Source organism: Phyllopteryx taeniolatus, chromosome 1 (genome assembly GCF_024500385.1).
Source record: "Phyllopteryx taeniolatus isolate TA_2022b chromosome 1, UOR_Ptae_1.2, whole genome shotgun sequence".
Classification (NCBI taxonomy): Eukaryota; Metazoa; Chordata; class Actinopteri; order Syngnathiformes; family Syngnathidae; genus Phyllopteryx; species Phyllopteryx taeniolatus.
The window spans coordinates 35,080,137-35,097,705 of NC_084502.1; the positions used below are offsets into that span (position 1 = coordinate 35,080,137).

The following is a 17,569-nucleotide window of genomic DNA, read 5'->3' on the forward strand; positions in this document are numbered from 1 at the left end:
ATCCATAAAATGCAAAATATTGGGACGATCATTCTGATATTTTCAGAGGTTAGTGTATTCTATGTGCAATTTCACTGTTCTACCACAACGTTTTGTGTGTGCGCATGGTCAGAGCCCTGTGTAAATTTACGCACGTCCCCACACAATAAGTCCAACTTGATGTACTGTACGTGAGAATACTCTGAGTATACTTTGCTTTGAAATGTTCAGACACATACTTTATACACAGTTCTGGGCGTACGCACCCTTGATAAATGAGGGCCCTTGAGCATAATTGTCACCTATAGTTAAAATCTGAATTTTTTTTTTTCAGACAATAACGAGTGAAAATAGTGAGGTTAGATGAATTTGTGTAGGCTTGTTTTGTTGAACTCAATCACTGTAATGCCTCCTTGTAGAGAGCAGCCACTTGAGGCAAGCGATTCATTTACGCCTATATTCACAAGTTTTGGTGAGCTGTTTCTTGGGTTGGTTGCATCGCTCAGCTTTGAAAAAGAGTTTTGGAAGATGACATAACACAGGCGTTAAAGAGGTTTTTGTATGATCGGTGACACAGTGGACTTTGATGAGCACAGCTGGCTGTCAACACAGTGGACACCTGCCATCACTGTGCTGTATTCGTACTATTGTATCAGGCTTGAACGCAATAGTTTTGGACGATGACATTACACAGGCGTTCGATTTTGTGACACATCAAAGATGTTTTGGATGGTCTGGCTCAACTGACCACGACTTTGATCTGCACGGCTTGCAGACTTTGATATGTACGGATGGTCATTGTGACGTGCTCGTACCAATTTAATCAATGACCACGTAATAAATTTGTGATTTTTTAGCATATTAAATGAGTGATTGAACATAATTTTGGGGTGCTATAGCTGTTGTGTTCAAGTCAGAGTGCAAAGCAACGATAGAGTATATGATTGCTTGGGTTGATGAGGCTTGCAAGAATGCATGGCACCCGCTGCGGTGTTTGTATAATTTTAATTGATCACACCCTAATAAATTAGTGATTTTTCAGCATTTTAAATTATGGATTAAACATATTATTGGGGTTCTTGCTGTTGTTTATGTGAGAATTGCTGTTTTTCATGTCAGAGTCCAACAGAATATGACAGCAATATAAGGTTTCATACCAACTTAAACAAAGGTGTTAGAAAATTCAAGCAAAGTGTGATTTTGAAAAAATTATTTCCTGAAAAGTTGTCATTTTGGAGGTTGGGGATTCTGGCCGACAACTACGATATATATAAAATATGAGTGAATGCTGCCACTTTGTAGTACATTGCATTGCTTTTTCCACAACGGCAACGCAGTTAATTTGGTCACAACTGACGTCACACCAAGCCATGGGTGGCGTGTCAATTTTGTCAATGAAAATGGTACATTCCAAAGGCAATTAGTTATTTACCAATTGCTCCAAAATGGATTGCTATTATTGGAAATGACTGACGGTTTCATTTTCTTGCACAAAACAAATACACAAAATCCACTTGTTAGTGTAATATGGACCATTAAGACCCCATACGTCCTCGAAGGAAAATAGTGGTAATTGTAGTCATCTTGAAACTGTGAAACTTTAAAAGCAATAAATGTGTGTATTTTTCTAGGGGCAGTGGTAACAGCGTTCAAGAGGGAGCTTGAAACAGTCCCGAGCTGTCTCTGTTTGCAGCACATTCGGAGGGTACTGCAGAAAGAGCCACCTGTTGGTCTTTAAAGGGTCATGGGGGAAACTCAAAAACAGGAAAAGAGTCAAGTCATGAATGTGTGTAATTTTACGTGACAGTGTTCATAGAGGATTTTGCACAAGTTCCAGCAAAAAAAAAAAAAAGGTCATGGGGGGGGATCTCGAAACAGTGAAAGAGTAAAACAGCATAATAATAATGATACATATGGAACAAAACTCATACAGATGTTTTCATCCAAAAACGAGTGGTGTAAAACATTTAAGAGCACTTTTCTGCCATCACTTTGATCACACCCATGTATTAACACCAGACAGCCTATTAATACATTTTGCAGAGATACATCGTTCATAATTTGTGAGCATGAAAAATGAATAGTATGTAAAGGTTAGGTATACAGTATATAGTTTTTGTGACATTTCTGTTTGATGGTGTTGCTGTGAGATTTTTCTAATGCAAAATATCTGTCTTGGCTTAATTACACAAGGTTGGAAAACACTGTGACTGAAACATGATCTTGTCCAGCAGGCGGCGTTTAACCTTTGTTGAAACATTTCATTTAATTAAAATGAAGATGTTTGTACCATGCAATTTCTTGACTTGATCTTTGTTTGTTTGTTTTGTTCGCTCGAGCTACACGTACAGCAATTAACATTGCCAGTATTCCCTCTCCAGTATTCTCCACGAATCTGCTGCCATATGCATGTGCTTTGAGTCGATTTGGGGAGGCAAATATCAAGACCCCGCGCATGCCGCTGTGAGCTTTCCAAATGCTCCTTGGCGCTTAATTGGCTGATGATGAGGCTATTTATGACGTCACCTCTCCCCTCCCTCCTCCTGCTCCTCCTGCTCCCCACCTCCATCACCTCCTCCGTCTTTCTCTGCTACCCCAGCCAACATGGCCGCTAAGTCTGATGGAGCAGCGGTGGCCGTGGAAGATGACAACCCGCCCAGGAGCCTCTCGGAGCCAAGCCAAGCCACCACCACCACCACCGCCGCCTGCGCCGCCTCTCCCACTGTCGTGTCCCGGCGCGGCCCCTCGGGCGGACAGGCGTACACGCTGCTGGACTGCTGCTGGGTATTGTGCGCCCTTCTCGTCTTCTTCTCCGACGGCGCCACCGACCTGTGGCTGGCCGCCGACTACTACCTGCGAGACGACTACTGGTGGTTCGGCCTGACGCTCGTCTTCGTCGTGGTGCCGTCGGCCGTCGTGCAGGTCCTCAGTTTCTGGTGGTTCGTGTACGACTACTCGGAGGTGAGCGGCGCTCACGGGTCGGCTGGAGCGGCGGGCGAAGCGACCGGCGACTCGGTGTTGGGAACCAAGGACAGCGACCAGCGCGGTCCGGGCGCGGCAGCGGAAGTGGGGAACGCGGCGAACGCCACCGCCGTCCCCGCGCCCTCCTGCTCGTCTGCAGCGACCGAGAGGGGCGGGCGACCTCGGAGATGTTGCGCCGTGTGCGTGTGGGTCTTTCAAACGGTGCTCCATGCCTTGCAGCTGGGACAAGTGTGGAGGTAGGACATGCGTGTGTGTGTGCGTGTGTGTGTGTGCACCGCGTGCACACGTGTTCAGTCTGCCTTCGCACACTCCTATGGTGCGTTGGTGTGTGTGTGTGTCATGTGCAGGGGTGCAGCACTAGCCAGGTGCACAGACATTTTTGGGGGCAGGTGCTCAAGCCAAAAAGGGCACCCATCACCAAAATTATTCACGCTTTATTTCCCCTTGTCCCCCCTGTTGGGTCAAGCAGAAAGGGGGATCTGTATCCCTTTTATGCCGGAACACTTTTACTGTGCCACAGTGGAGTTTTTAAGCTGCTACTCTGGGTCGTTGTATGCTGATGGATTTTTATTGAAAATTCAGTCGGACAGAAAACAAAACAAAAGGGAGAGACAGTGAAACAATAACTAAATAATATAGTGAGAGAAGACAACAAAAGACAGGACATTAGCTGTAAGAAAGATGAGGAAAGTAAATCATTATATGCCTAGTACAATGACACATTTCACACGACTTCATACGATGAGTCATACAACTAAGAAAAAACAAGTACTTTTTAATTTATGTATTCATTAGGGATGTCCCGATTCGATCACGTGTTCGAAAATCGGGGTTTTCAGCTGATCGAGATCGGGTGAAAAAGATCGGTTTTATTCATTTTATGACATTTTAAATGTCACAAAGTGGTAAAATGATACAAAGGTACAAAGGTATTGCCAATTGGAACATTAATAGCTTTGTTTTATATTAGACTATGTAACTTTTTGCAATATTTTTAGTACCGGAATAATATAAGTGACTGAAAGTGACATGCAAACTGTGTGTATTTCTATGCGTGTGTGTGTGTGTGTGTGTGTGTGCGTGCGTCTGACACACACACAAACACAGTCTTCTGCTCTCCCTGAGCATGCTTTAAACTGTTTAATGACACCCCAGGTGTAGTTTACTGTTAACCAAACGCAACAAAAAGAATTACACACATTGTATATATAAATACAAGACACACATGATTGTTTTAGAAATGTCCAGCTTAATGCTAACAGTCAATGGAAACCCCCATTGACAGGCTAGCTACAATTAGCATTACAGCACGGGTGGGATTTACCTTCAAATAAATATTTACACACAAACTCCGTAGTAACACACACAGATAATATAACAATACTCACAGGCATATACAGTGGGTATTGAAAGTATTTTCACTCTTTGTCATATTGCAGCTATTTGCTAAAATCATTTAAGTTCATTTTTTTCCCCATATTGACAGAAAAAAACAGAATTGTTGAAAGTTTTGCAGATTTATTAAAAAAAGAAAAACTGAAATATCACACAGTCATAAGTATTCAGACCCTTTGCTCAGTATTTAGTAGAAGCCCCCTTTTGAGCTAATACAGCCGTGAGTCTTTTTGGGAATGATGCAACAAGTTTTTCACACCTGGATTTGGGGATCCTCTGCCATTCCTTCTTGCAGATCCTCACCAGTTCTGTCAGGTTGGATGGTGAACGTTGGTGGACAGCCATTTTCAGGTCTGTCCAGAGATGCTCAATTGGGTTTAAGTCAGGGCTCTGACTGCGCAATTCAAGAACAGTCACGGAGTTGTTCTGAAGCCACTCCTTCGTTATTTTAGCTGTGTGCTTTGGGTCATTGTCTTGTTGGAAGGTGACCCTTCGGCCCAGTCTGAGGTCCTGAGCACTCTGGAGAAGGTATTGCAACCAGTCGTCCTGTCCCTGCAGCTGAAAAACGCCCCCACAGCATGATGCTGCCACCACCATGCTTCACTGTTGGGACTGTATTGGACAGGTGATGAGCAGTGCCTGCTTTTCTCCACACACACCGCTTACAATTAAGGCCAAAACGTTCTATCTTGGTCTCATCAGAGCAGAGAATCTTATTTCTCACCATCTTAGAGTCCTTCAGGTGTTTTTTTTTAGCAAACTCCATGCAGGCTTTCATGTGTCTTTCACTGAGGAGAGGCTTCCGTCGGGCCACTGCACCATAAAGCCGTGACTGGTGAAGGGCTGCAGTGATGGTTGACTTTCTAGAACTTTCTCCTATCTCCCGACTGCATCTCTGGAGCTCAGCCACAGTGATCTTTGGGTTCTTCTTTACCTCTCTCACCAAGGCTCTTCTCCCCCGATTGCTCAGTTTGGCCGGACGGCCAGCTCTAGGAAAGGTTCTGGTCGTCCCAAACGGCTTCCATTTAAGGATTATGGAGGCCACTGTGCTCTTAGGAACCTTAAGTGCAGCAGAATTGTTTTTGTAACCTTGGCCAGATCTGTACCTTGCCACAATTCTGTCTCTGAGCTCTTCAGGCAGTTCCTTTGACCTCATAATTCTCATTTGCTATAACATGCATTGTGAGCTGTAAGGTCTTATATAGACAGGTGTGTGGCTTTCCTAATCAAGTCCAATCAGTATAATCAAACACAGCTGGACTCCAATGAAGGTGTAGAACCATCTCAAGGATGATCAGAAGAAATGGACAGCACCCGAGTTGAATATTTGAGTGTCACAACAAAGTGTCTGAAGAATTTATGGCTGTGTGATATTTCAGTTTTTCTTTAATAAATCTGCAAACATTTCAACAATTCATTTTTTTTCTGTCAATATGGGGTGCTGTGTGTACATTAATGAGGAAAAAAACTAACTTAAATGATTTTAGCAAATGGCTGCAATATATCAAAGAGTGAAAAATTGAAGGGGATCTGAATACTTTCTGTACCCACTGTATGCTTCCTAATCCGTGTAAAAACTACGTAAATTAATGTTTTATCACGACATTCTTCTTCTATTCTTTTTTACGGAAAACGTGTAGCTCCATCCATGCATCGCACCACAATGCCCCTAAGAGGCCAAGGCGTGCCCAGCAGGAACACCAGATTCAGTCATTTTCTCCCCTAACTGTCTGACATGAAATCAGACTGACATTTTCCTGTTTTAGATCAGTTAGGATTACCAAAATTATTTCAATTTGCTGAATATACAGTATATTGTTTTTATTTATATTTTTTAATGTTATTATTTTGCTTGTTACTAATTTTTTATTTTTTATTTTATTATTAAAGGTTGAGTTTTGAGTTATGTACAATTCTCGATGGATTCAAATGAATACCTGTCAGGTTTCAAACCACTATGGGTAAAATTGATGACAGAGATAGTAATTGTTATTATTATTTTTAAATATTGATGAATAAAAAAAAAACAGCTGCAGCAAAAAGTGCACTTTTTTCTTTCAGGGGAAAAAGGGCAGATGCTTGAGCACTACCTGGTGGCTATGTGTGCACATGCCTGTGTAGCACCTAATTCTGGACCCCCATACAACACCTTCATGGAGGGCGCTTACAAAAAGTATTTGTCGGTTTTTTTCCCCCTCAGTTTGACGCCCCTGTTCATACGCATGCACCATGGTACCTTGATTTAGGAGTTTAATTTGTTTTGTGACCAACCTCATAACTCCATCCCGCCATCCGTTTTCCGTACCGCTTATCCTCCAATTTATTTGTATTTTTAATCATTATTCTCCATTGAAATAAATAAAAATGCCCGTAATCCGTTACAGGTACCCAATAAAATCACAACCATTTTTATTGTTTTTAATAAAGAAAAAGAAGAAAAATGTCATTAACGTTATCTACGTTATGTTAGTGTTTAGTCAAACAAAGTTGACAAAGATGAAAATGTTCCTCAATTTCGGTGTCGAAAATTACGCTCTGACTGTAAAAAGTGTTTCAGTGTCAAAAATCCCACTTCTATAGTATTCAGACAAAACAGGAAACTACATGGACGGGATTCACTATTATTGTTCTTGCTTTCTGTGAGGTTTGAATTAAATCTGACGATGCACTTACTCTCTGTTTGACTTGGAAAATGAGATGGCTCAAGCGGATGCCGCCTATTGTTTGTTGTATAAAGTTAGCTAGGTTAGTTAGCTACTGTAGCTTTGAGTACATGGGTTATTGACTGGGGGATAGGGACACTAGTAGGGGGTAGGACTCATGTAAATGTCATGCAAATGAGCACCTGGCTCCACAGGTTTGTGAAGAACTTTGAGGCGGGATTTCTCAATAAACTAGTTGGAGGAATGCTCACATTTAAATTGCCATATCTTCTTCAGATATTTTCAAATTGGCTTGTGTTAGACAGCTTAAAAACTACACTTTCAGAATCTAAAAACAACTCAAAATGTCCCTCGGGAGACTTGTTGCTGATTTTCTCATGGCCGGCCACATATATGGGATTATTGTTAAATTATTATTCTTAATTGATTTTTGTTTCAACATAAAAAAACAGGGCATACGTAATATACATATACTGTGCAGAAACATAAAACAGAACATTCCTCAAGAGGGTTCTTAAGAAATAATAATACCCTTAAGAAATAACACTTTAAAATTCAAAGTAGGACAAAGCAATAGAAAATGTGGTCAGTGTGTCTTTGTTTGAGTCTGCAGACAGTCAGGCGGACTGTGGTTCTGAGGGTGGGGTGGGGCTGGGGGTGGGGGCTTAGCAGACGTCATCTTGGAGCAATAAAAAATGAGTTTTAAAGTCAGCAGCGCCTATCAAAAAATATCCCAGTTGTGCTGTCGTAAAATAAAAATGAGGTTTATTACAGACAAGATGTTCCACTGCCGGGGGAATGCCTACAAAGTCATCCCTTTGAAATGTATGTGAAATCTTCATATGAAATATCACAGACAAAAATAAATGAATAACCACATGGTTTAATATTGTGGCAAATATCAATTATTTTTAACAGAGATACTTGTGTGCTGAATAAAATCAGTTCACCTGTAAGAGATGAGTGGCCACACCTCAGTGTTAAGCATTGCTAATCACTTTACGCCAGCTAATTTCGAAAGAGAGCATGTGGGATTTTCCATAATTACATGCAGAGATGGTAATAAAGTCCATCAATAATCAGCAATAACATGCTGAGAGATGCAGAATTAAGAACAATGTGGCTGATAAGATGCTTGTGCTTCAACAAAATGTTATGCTAGTCCAAATATGAGAAAGCGCTCTTGTGTGATGCTGTACAGTTGTGCACCACTGCAGGGTTGGGAATGGCTCACGAAACCTCTTATCCAATGTGGCTAAACAGTATAAAAATCTCCTACCCACACTCTTGTGTAGTTACTGTAGACTCGTGTGTTTAGGTGGTTACATCTTTAGGCACACTTAGCCAGTCCTCGTCACTGGGAAGCCGATAAGCTTGAACACTGTGGGCCCAATTAAAACTACCTTGTCATCAATCAGGGGTAGGGTTGAACGATTTGGGAAAATACTCTTAATTGCAAGGTTTTCTTTTTTGTTTCTTTCTTTTAAACAAATATTGCGATTCAGCAGCATTCTTTGGGAGGAAGTTTTTTTTTAGTCTTCAGCATTATCCACTAAACACAATAAATACATTATTCTATAGCATGACCAACACAACATTGAATATAGGCAACAAACAAACAACTCTTTCCTCTAGGCCAGGCCTAAGTGTTATGATGAATTGATATGAAGAACAAATCTTTATTTCACTATTGAACTGTAAAACGAAAAACCTTCAATCACAGTAGAATATTGATATATTTATTTAAGTTCATGGCTTAGGGTTAAAAATGTAATACTGTATCATGATGCTCTTGCCAGTAGCAGTCGCACTGGTGTCAGTGTCAACCGAGACTAGAGATAAAGTGGAGAGTGACAGGGGGGACACTTCATCACCAAGATGGGAGTATAAAAGCAGTTGAAATGGTAAACTATATTACATTTTGATGAATGTTCTTATCAATTAGCGTAAAAGTTAAATTGATTCACTTATTATTTGATAATCCTCAAGAAGGATGTTAAGGACTATATGTAGAATTTTCTCAAATTCAAGCTTGTTAGTTGAAGATCAACATTAATATTCTAAATCTGTGGTGGTAAATATTAGTAGGCTAACTTTAGCTGTCAGATAATTGTAACAGATTAAAAGATTTCAAAAGCAGGACAAAGTGGTCTAAATTACATCAAGGGGAATGGGAGCGGCCACGACTGTTTGCCGTGGGCCCCCAAATGAGTACCTAGCTACGTACGTCCCCGTTTCCAGCCTCCTTCGGCCCTGCAGTCACTTAGGCATGACAACCAAAGTGGTATTAGCGGCTCGTGCATTGATAAAGAAGGCTAGCTGTGAGAACTAATGTAAATTGCAGGACACATTGACCATCGATACTTCAAACGTACGTCGGGGTAATAAATATACATGCTTCAATTCGATACGCAGCTCCCCGAGGCTGGGAAAGCCCATGAGCCTGACTGCTGAGCCAGCAGCGGCTGGACGGCAGATTGAAGCATTTTACGAAGCGGGGGGAAAAACTAAACCATTAACACCGGGAAGGGCTTTTGAGTTCTGACACAGGCAATTTTGATTCACAAGCATGGCGAACGTGTGCAATATTCCCTTTGCCCTGCCACTGCAAACTACAACCAAAAAAGAAAATATATTTTTAATCAAATCAATGATCCCATTTTTCCATATCGAGCATTAATAAAATATTGATTGATTCGAGCTTCCCGATATATCTACCTAACAATAGTTTGAACTCCTCAATTGTACATTGGAGTGCATAAGAAAACGCAGATGATGCTTAAGGGGATATACTGTATTGTGGTCTTCTCCAGTCGTACAGAAGAAAGAAAGAAAGAAAGAAAGAAAGAAAATAAATTAGACATTCGTGATCATTTGTGATGTCAATTTGTGCCAGACCAGATCAATCAATCCCAGTGAGAGTTTAACTGTTCCAAGTGGACCGATGGCTTAAAGGTCCCATATTTTGGCTATTTAGACCTCCATAGAGGGACTCTCTAAGATGTACTGAGTATAAAAGTGACAATTTCATTTAAAAAAACACCTTGGATTTGTCGCTCGAAAAATTCGAATGACTTGATTTCAGGCCTTTCAGCAGAAAAACGTCTAAAACTCAGGAATGTGTGGACGATTTTAATTCATAGTTCACATGTTTACTGAGACACCATAGAGCCAATATTACAGTATATCTCAAATACTAGAAAAAGTTGATTTGGTAAAATATGGCACCTTTAAAGCGGAGGACTGCCAGCTCAGTCGTGTGTCTGTGTGTGTGTGTGTGTGTGTGCGTGTGCGTGCATGCATGCACGCATGTGTGGGTGGGTGGATGTGTGTGATTGTGAATTATTGCCCCTCACTTTTAATTTTAATTTCACCAGCCTGTCACTGACTCTTTAATTGTGGCTGGCATGGGCAGCAAGAGTTTGACACCATTGAACAAATATTATTGATTGATTGATTGAAGTGGCATCTTAAGTTTTGATGAATTTGTCATTTTTTTTGTCAAAAACTTGACAAAAGTGCAATGCACCAACTACCCCACGAGGCGTACCCCATAGATTTCTGTTTGTCATCCATCAATCCATTTCATCAGCATAAAATGTCACGCGCAAACATTTATTCTCTCTATTACCTTATTGTCTTAATTAAATTATTGTTATTCATCAACGCATTATCAATTTAATTTCCATTACTTTTGTTGATCTAAATAGTTCTTAGAAAATGAATATCACTTTAGTTATGAAAAAAAAAATTAAAATCACAACAAATGTTTGTTCCCCCTCAAATTTGAAGACACTTTTTTTCTGTTTTCGTAAAACAGTGAGTCATAATCATCACAATTTTTTGTTCAGACTCCTCAGATCAAGCAATTCCTCATGCATACGACATCATCAACTACACACAGAAAAAATGATGTGTGGTGTCCGTGTCATCTGTTTTTGCCTTACATGTGATTCTGTCAAAACTAAAAACACAAAATTTGTCAGCTCACATGATTGAATTGTCTAGTTGTCCTGCACTCGGATAATAAACTGCTTAACTTTCGCCCCACCTCTCAACAGTGCTTAATTGTGGCAATAACATCCTTGCATTATAAGATGTCCCACATCACCTTGTCTTTAGTGAATAAAATATTTCCATTTCAGTCTCACCAATTGTATAACACCAGGATGCACTGGCTTGTCAAGTGGGATAGTGGTTGTCTTCTACCAAGCATTTAGTTGAAAAAATGTTTCTCCTTCAATGTGTGTTGTTTAATGTTGCTGGAGTGGAGCCTCTCTCTTTTCCCGTTTCTCTTCGAGGTGAGATGCTGCATAGTCTGAAAGCCTGCAGGCGCACCACATCCAACAGACAAACTACTCTTTGCACTCACATTCAAAATCAGAAACTATTAAGAATCTTCAGTGAACCTAACATGCATGTTTTTGGAATGTGGGAGGAAAATGGAGTGCAGGCACGGGGAGATCCTACACTCTACACAACGAAGGCTGGAGCCCGGATTTGAGCTCACGACCTCTGAACTGTGCAAACCAGTTGGCCACCGGCTACTCAGCAATTCCACTAGGAGAAAACTTATTGGTTCTGTCGTGTTAAGTTACCCAGAAAGGGCGCAAACCATAGTATCATAGTAGAGTACCTGTACTGTCAAACAACCCTGAGGTTGAACAATTCACAACCCAAAATTTTCAGAAGAACATGTACTAAAAACAATATTTGAAGTAGAGTTGGATGATATGGCAAAAAAAAGATCATGATTTATTTTTTCCTATTGTCAGATCTCGATTATTATATAAGTTTTTTAAAAATATTCTTTTGAACCTTTTGCTAACAATACTCCTTGTGATCAACATTTAAAACAGTAACCCCGACATTATATTAGCATACTAAGCAAATAAGACAAATTTGATAAAATAAATACAGAAAAATAGAAGAATTTTTACTCAACAGTGCAACAAATGTGGAAAACTATAATCCAAAAGACACTATTTTCTTGTCCTGAATATTTTTGGATGTATACAAGATATAAAACAACCCAAACTGCCCCCTCCAGGATGAATGAAGACACCTTGGATTGTAAACATTATCATTCTCCAGTTATGATGATCAGATCAGCTAGTTTGTCATTTCCCAAACCACCTGAATAATGATGATCACATGATTCGTTGCTGCTTTGGTGGCAGCACAGCTAATAGTGACTAACTGCTAATGCTACGTAACATTAGGACGTGTGCAGCAGCACGTACGTGTGCCTGTAGCATTTTTATGCTTTCCACATAATCATTGCTCCACAATGCTTTGGAGAGACCACCACACAACAGACGTGGAGTGACTTCTCTTGTCAATATAGCCTCATCTTCAGGGGATAACTCCAAGTCATAGCTGACATCGATTTCACTGCCCTCATATGCCCTATTTCCATATTCTGTCATTACGTTTACTTTCACAACTTGCGGGCGAAAGCAGAGCAGGAAAAGGGTGACTCTTTTTGGCTGTTGTCACGCACATTTCCGCCATGTTTGAGCAAGTAAATAAGCTCACAGCTGATCACTGTGATCGATTTGAAAATTATCACGATCACTAATCGCGATCATATAATCAGCCAGTCTTAATTTCAACAATTGTCCTGGATGATGTAAGTGATGTGAAGTAAGCGGACTCAGATTCCGAGCAGCAAGACTTATGCACTCCACTCACCATATGCGTCTTCACTTGTTATCAAAGTTAAAGTAGAAGTAGAAAGTAGTTTTATTGTTGTTATTTAAATTTTTTTTATACCTTTTTTCACACTAGTATGACAGTTCATAAGGTTAAAGTAAGAGATGTGTGAGGTACATCTGGGATGAAAATCATCTTCATGTTACGGTACATCATTATTAAAGTTAAAAAAATGTTTTATTGTCTTGGTCTTCGGAGATTTGTTGTTAGCATTTGAACCCTTGATAGATTCATGCCGTTGATGCTAAGGAGCATCTTTAAAAGGATTGGCTCGCCACTCGCCAGGCTGTCGGAGTTGCAATGCGTCTCCCTGGCAGTGGGCGGCAGTGTGTGAAGCAACAGTGTGTCTTTAAAAGGCGTTTCTCTTTAAGCATGTAACGGCAGTGGTGGACGAATGCACCAAGGCTCATGTAAAATTCAATAGTTATTGATTATGAATAAAAATATGCCTGCGGGGAAAGTGTTGATGATCCGCAGCCACCTGCCTGTCTGATGCTCCCGACTGATGTTTGTCTGTCAGCCTCTGCTGAATAATTCACCACAGCCCTCTGGGGAGCTGTCAATCAAATGTCCTGCATGTATTTGTTTGGATGCGTGATTTGAACATTGGTCTCACTGCTTTCGGTTTTCCAAGACTAAATGTATGCATAGGTCAGCTTGGATAGTCTTTAAAGAAGACATTATGCATTTTTTTCACATTTTAAAACAATTCCCAGGTGTCTTCATGAAATAACAAAACACCTCATAGTTTAAAAGCCCTTTTTGGATTCGCTAGTCATTCATGCACGTCCACACGTTTAGCGAGTGGGTATATACACCCAGAGTCCCAGCATGAATATACAGTCCCATAATCAATTGTTGGATGCCCAGTAGGAAAATTTGTGGTTTCCTAGTAGTTATATCGCATAATCCTTATCCCTTGTTTTTATTTTTCAGTGTAATTTGTAAATTGTGGTGATGGATAAGCTGACAGATGAGGTTAGACTGGAATCCCCGTGGACCATGATGTTTGCAGATGACATTGTGATCTGCAGTGAAAGCAGGGAGCAGGTGGAGGAACAGTTAGAAAGATGGAGGCATGCACTGGAAAGTAGAGGAATGAAGATTAGCTGAAGTAAGACAGAATATATGTGCATGAATGGGAGGGGTGGTGGGGGAAGAGTGAGGCTACAGGGAGAAGAGATAGCATGGGTGGAGTACTTTAAATACTTGGGGTCAACCGTCCAGAGGAATGGTGAGTGTGGTCAGGAAGTGAAGAAACGGGTCCAAGCAGGTTGGAACGGGTGGAGGAAGGTGTCAGGTGCGTTATGTGACAGAAGAGTCTCTGCTCGGATGAAGGGCAAAGTTTATAAAACAGTGGTGAGGCCAGCCATGATGGACGGATTAGAGACAGTGGCACTGAAGAGACAACAGGAAGCAGAGCTGGAGGTGGCGGAAATGAAGATGTTGAGGTTCGCTCTCGGAGTGACCAGGTTAGATAAAATTAGAAATGAGCTCATCAGAGGTTCGATGTTTTTTGGAGACAAAGTTAGAGAGAGCAGACTTCGATGGTTTGGACACGTCCAGAGGAGAAATAGTGAGTATATTGGTAGAAGGATGATGAGGATGGAGCTGCCAGGCAAGAGAGCTAGAGGAAGACCAAAGAGAAGGTTGATGGATGTCGTGAGGGAAGACATGAGGGCAGTTGGTGTTCGAGAGGAGGATGCAGGAGATAGGCTTACATGGAAAAGGATGACGCGCTGTGATGACCCCTAAAGGGACAAGCCGAAAGGAAAAGAAGAAGAATTTGTAAATTTCCACTTGTTTTTTTATTGCAGTGGGGATGGCCTTGACATTACATTTTATTGTCCTTTACAGTGGGAAGCAGTGTCTGAGTGTTTTGCATTATTTTTTGCATGTACACCCCGTGCTTGTGTGGGTTTTCTATGGGTACTCCAGCTTCTTCCGACATTCCTAAAACAAACATTCCAAAAGTCTGAATGTGAGTATGACTGTGTCCTGAGATTGACTGGTGACCTCGCTTCGTCAGCTTGAATAGGCTGCAACTCACCCGCAACCCAAAGGAGGGAAAAGGGGTGAAGAAAATGGATGGACAGAAGGCTGGACAGATGGATGGATTGAAAGATGGCCTTTACAACAGTTTTGTTTTTGTGAATTATTTGTGTTATTTGTGTGTTATATAGCATTGGGTTTGGAGTACACATTCAAATGTATAAAGCACAAAGAGTAGAGGGGGTTTCAGTTTACAATGGTCAACAATATACAATATTTCAAAGTTACCAGTGGCGCGTGGCGAGAGAATAAGTCGTCACACAGCACAAAAAGATACTCTGAGTTACCGCCGTACTTGCTGTTTTTCATTTCACTGTGTTGTATTGATTAGGGATGTCCTGATCCAACTTCCAATCTGATACCGATATTGCACCTTGGAGTTTTGGCTGATACAAATATCGGATCGGTAAAATAATAATCATCAGCAATCATATATACTTATTTTGTAGTATGAAATGTTAGAAAAGGCTCTATCAAATGATATTACTCAAACAGAGAACAATAATCAGCAACAGTTGGTATGAGAAAAACGGACCAATTTTTTTAGTCACCAATGGGTTACAGTAAATAACAGTAAATAACTTTTAAAATAATGTACTGAATAAAATAAATACAAATTAGAAAATCCTGAAAAATTACTTCAATACAACTATTAACAAAAAATAACTTGAACATAAGCATGTTCTACATTTCAATAGATTAAATAAAAAAAGAAATTTTAAAACCATGAAAAAATCATCTCAATAAATAAATACAAATTATACTTTTAAAGTACAAAATAATTCAAGTTCAATTCTGTTATTTTTTACTGACAGAGAGTATTGTTATATTTGCTATTTGTATATGTTTATACAGCATTTGTGTACCAATATTCATTATTTTGAGAGATATAAGTGCGAGTTCAATGCTAATTTTGTGTGTTAGCTTTGAGGTAGTGATTTTTTTGGGGGGGGGGGGGAAGAAACAAAGAAAGTCTGTGATGTATTTGAACATTCAATAGGTGTAATTATTTTGTTATACGAGTTTAGATTTACAGTGGATTTCAACTGGAATGTCAATAAACGACTTTATGCTTGCTACTATGTTACCATCTTAGCAACCTGTTGTTGTGATCACATGGGCTCTGCATGCCATCCGGGCGCTGCTGGATAGAAGTACTGGAGTGGAACTTGGAATGGACTGCTTGTGTCAGAGTGGTAAAATCAGAGATTTTAGTTCCAGTATGATCAGATACTTTTTTTTTTTTTTTTTGCTGACATCGGACCGATTTCCGATCTCAAAGATCGAATCGGGACACCCCTAATATTTGTGGCCCAAAATAATTTTTCATACAAAGATTTACTATATTTATGACTTTACTGCTGTGTTAGCGAGGGTTAATGATAGCCTACAGCACATTCCAACTATGTACAAATTTGGGTTATGTCACCGCCATAGGAACAGAACTAGTCATAAACAGATGACCCCTTGTACTGTAGTTTTCCTGGTATGTAGTCTCCCTACGTGATAAATTGCTCTCCAGTAATGTCTGCACATCTTGATGAGTGGCTGCAAAGAGTTGCTAGCTACTCCTCAGGGAGCAGCAAAGTTTCTCGTTTTATGGCCTATTGCTCTAAATGAAGCGCTCTGTCAGAATTGCTCCATGTTAGTGTTTGAATTAAATCTGAAGCAGCTGATGCAGTCTGAAAGGCAAACTGTGCTTAAACTATTTTGCTGTTGAATGGGTTCTAATGGTTTTGGAGCCCATTAAACGCAGACTGAAGGAAATCAGCTGTAATTCTCTGCAGCTTTTATGAGATGAACCGCTCGTGTCCCACATGGGACTAAAAGCTACTTGATGCATCATAGGCTACACTTCAATCCTTAACGCTGTATTGAGAGATAAAAAAAAAAGGGAAAATGTATAAAGACTGTACCTTCTATCACGGTTTTATGTGTCAAATGTTGATGCAGTACAACAACTTAGGCCAGCTGCACACTGTGTGACATGGCCAAAACCAACTAGTGTCACACAACGTGTGGGGTTGTGCCACTAGTTTTCATTCGTGGCAGACCGTTGGCCACTGGTTTTACTGCAATTCAAAACTTGGCTCACTGTCATAGACAGTACGAGGATCTGGACCCAAAATAATGAGCTATTGTGCTTAAAATGTAGTTTTGGGTACAGTGCCAAGAAAATTTATTGGCCTACTTCTTAATTTTTTATATTTTTTCATAGTTTCCCCACTTTAATTTTTAAGATCATCAAAAAATTTAAATAGACAAATATAACCCAGGTGAACTTAAAATGCGGTTTTTAAATGGTGATTTCATTTATTAAGGAAATAAAACTTTTCAGTTACCTGGCCCTGTGTGAAAAAGTATTGGGCCCCTAAACCTTATAAGTGGTTGGGCCATCCTCAGCAGCAACAACTGAACTCAAGCGTTTTCTATAACTGGCAATAAGTCTTTCACATCTCCATGAAGATATTTTGGCCAACTCTTTTTTGCATAATTGTTTGAATTCAGCAAAAATGGAGGGGTTTTGAGCATGAACGGCCTTTTTAAGGTCATGACACTGCATTTCAATTGGATTCAAGTCTAGACTTCAACTTTTAAAGCCATTCAGAAGTTAACTTGCTGGTGCGTTCTGGATTGATATCGATCTGCAGAACCCAAGTGCGCTTCAGCTTGAGGTCACAAACTGATGGCTGAACATTCTCCTTCAGGATTTTCTGTTAAAGAGCAGAATTCATGGTTCCAATCACAGCAAGTTGTCCAGGTCCTGAAGGAGAAGGGCAGCC

At 40.3% G+C, this 17,569-nt stretch overlaps 1 protein-coding gene across 1 annotated transcript in view; it reads left to right on the forward strand.

The window, feature by feature from the left end:
* Positions 1-2,543: 2,543 nt before the first annotated feature.
* LOC133486355 (XK-related protein 7-like) overlaps positions 2,544-17,569 on the forward strand; it is a 59,039-nt gene continuing 44,013 nt past the window's right edge. Inside the window, exon 1 of the mRNA XM_061791357.1 lies at positions 2,544-3,197. Within this exon, the coding sequence (XP_061647341.1) occupies positions 2,584-3,197 (614 nt within the window). The 5' untranslated portion in view covers positions 2,544-2,583. The remainder of the gene's footprint in view (positions 3,198-17,569) is intronic.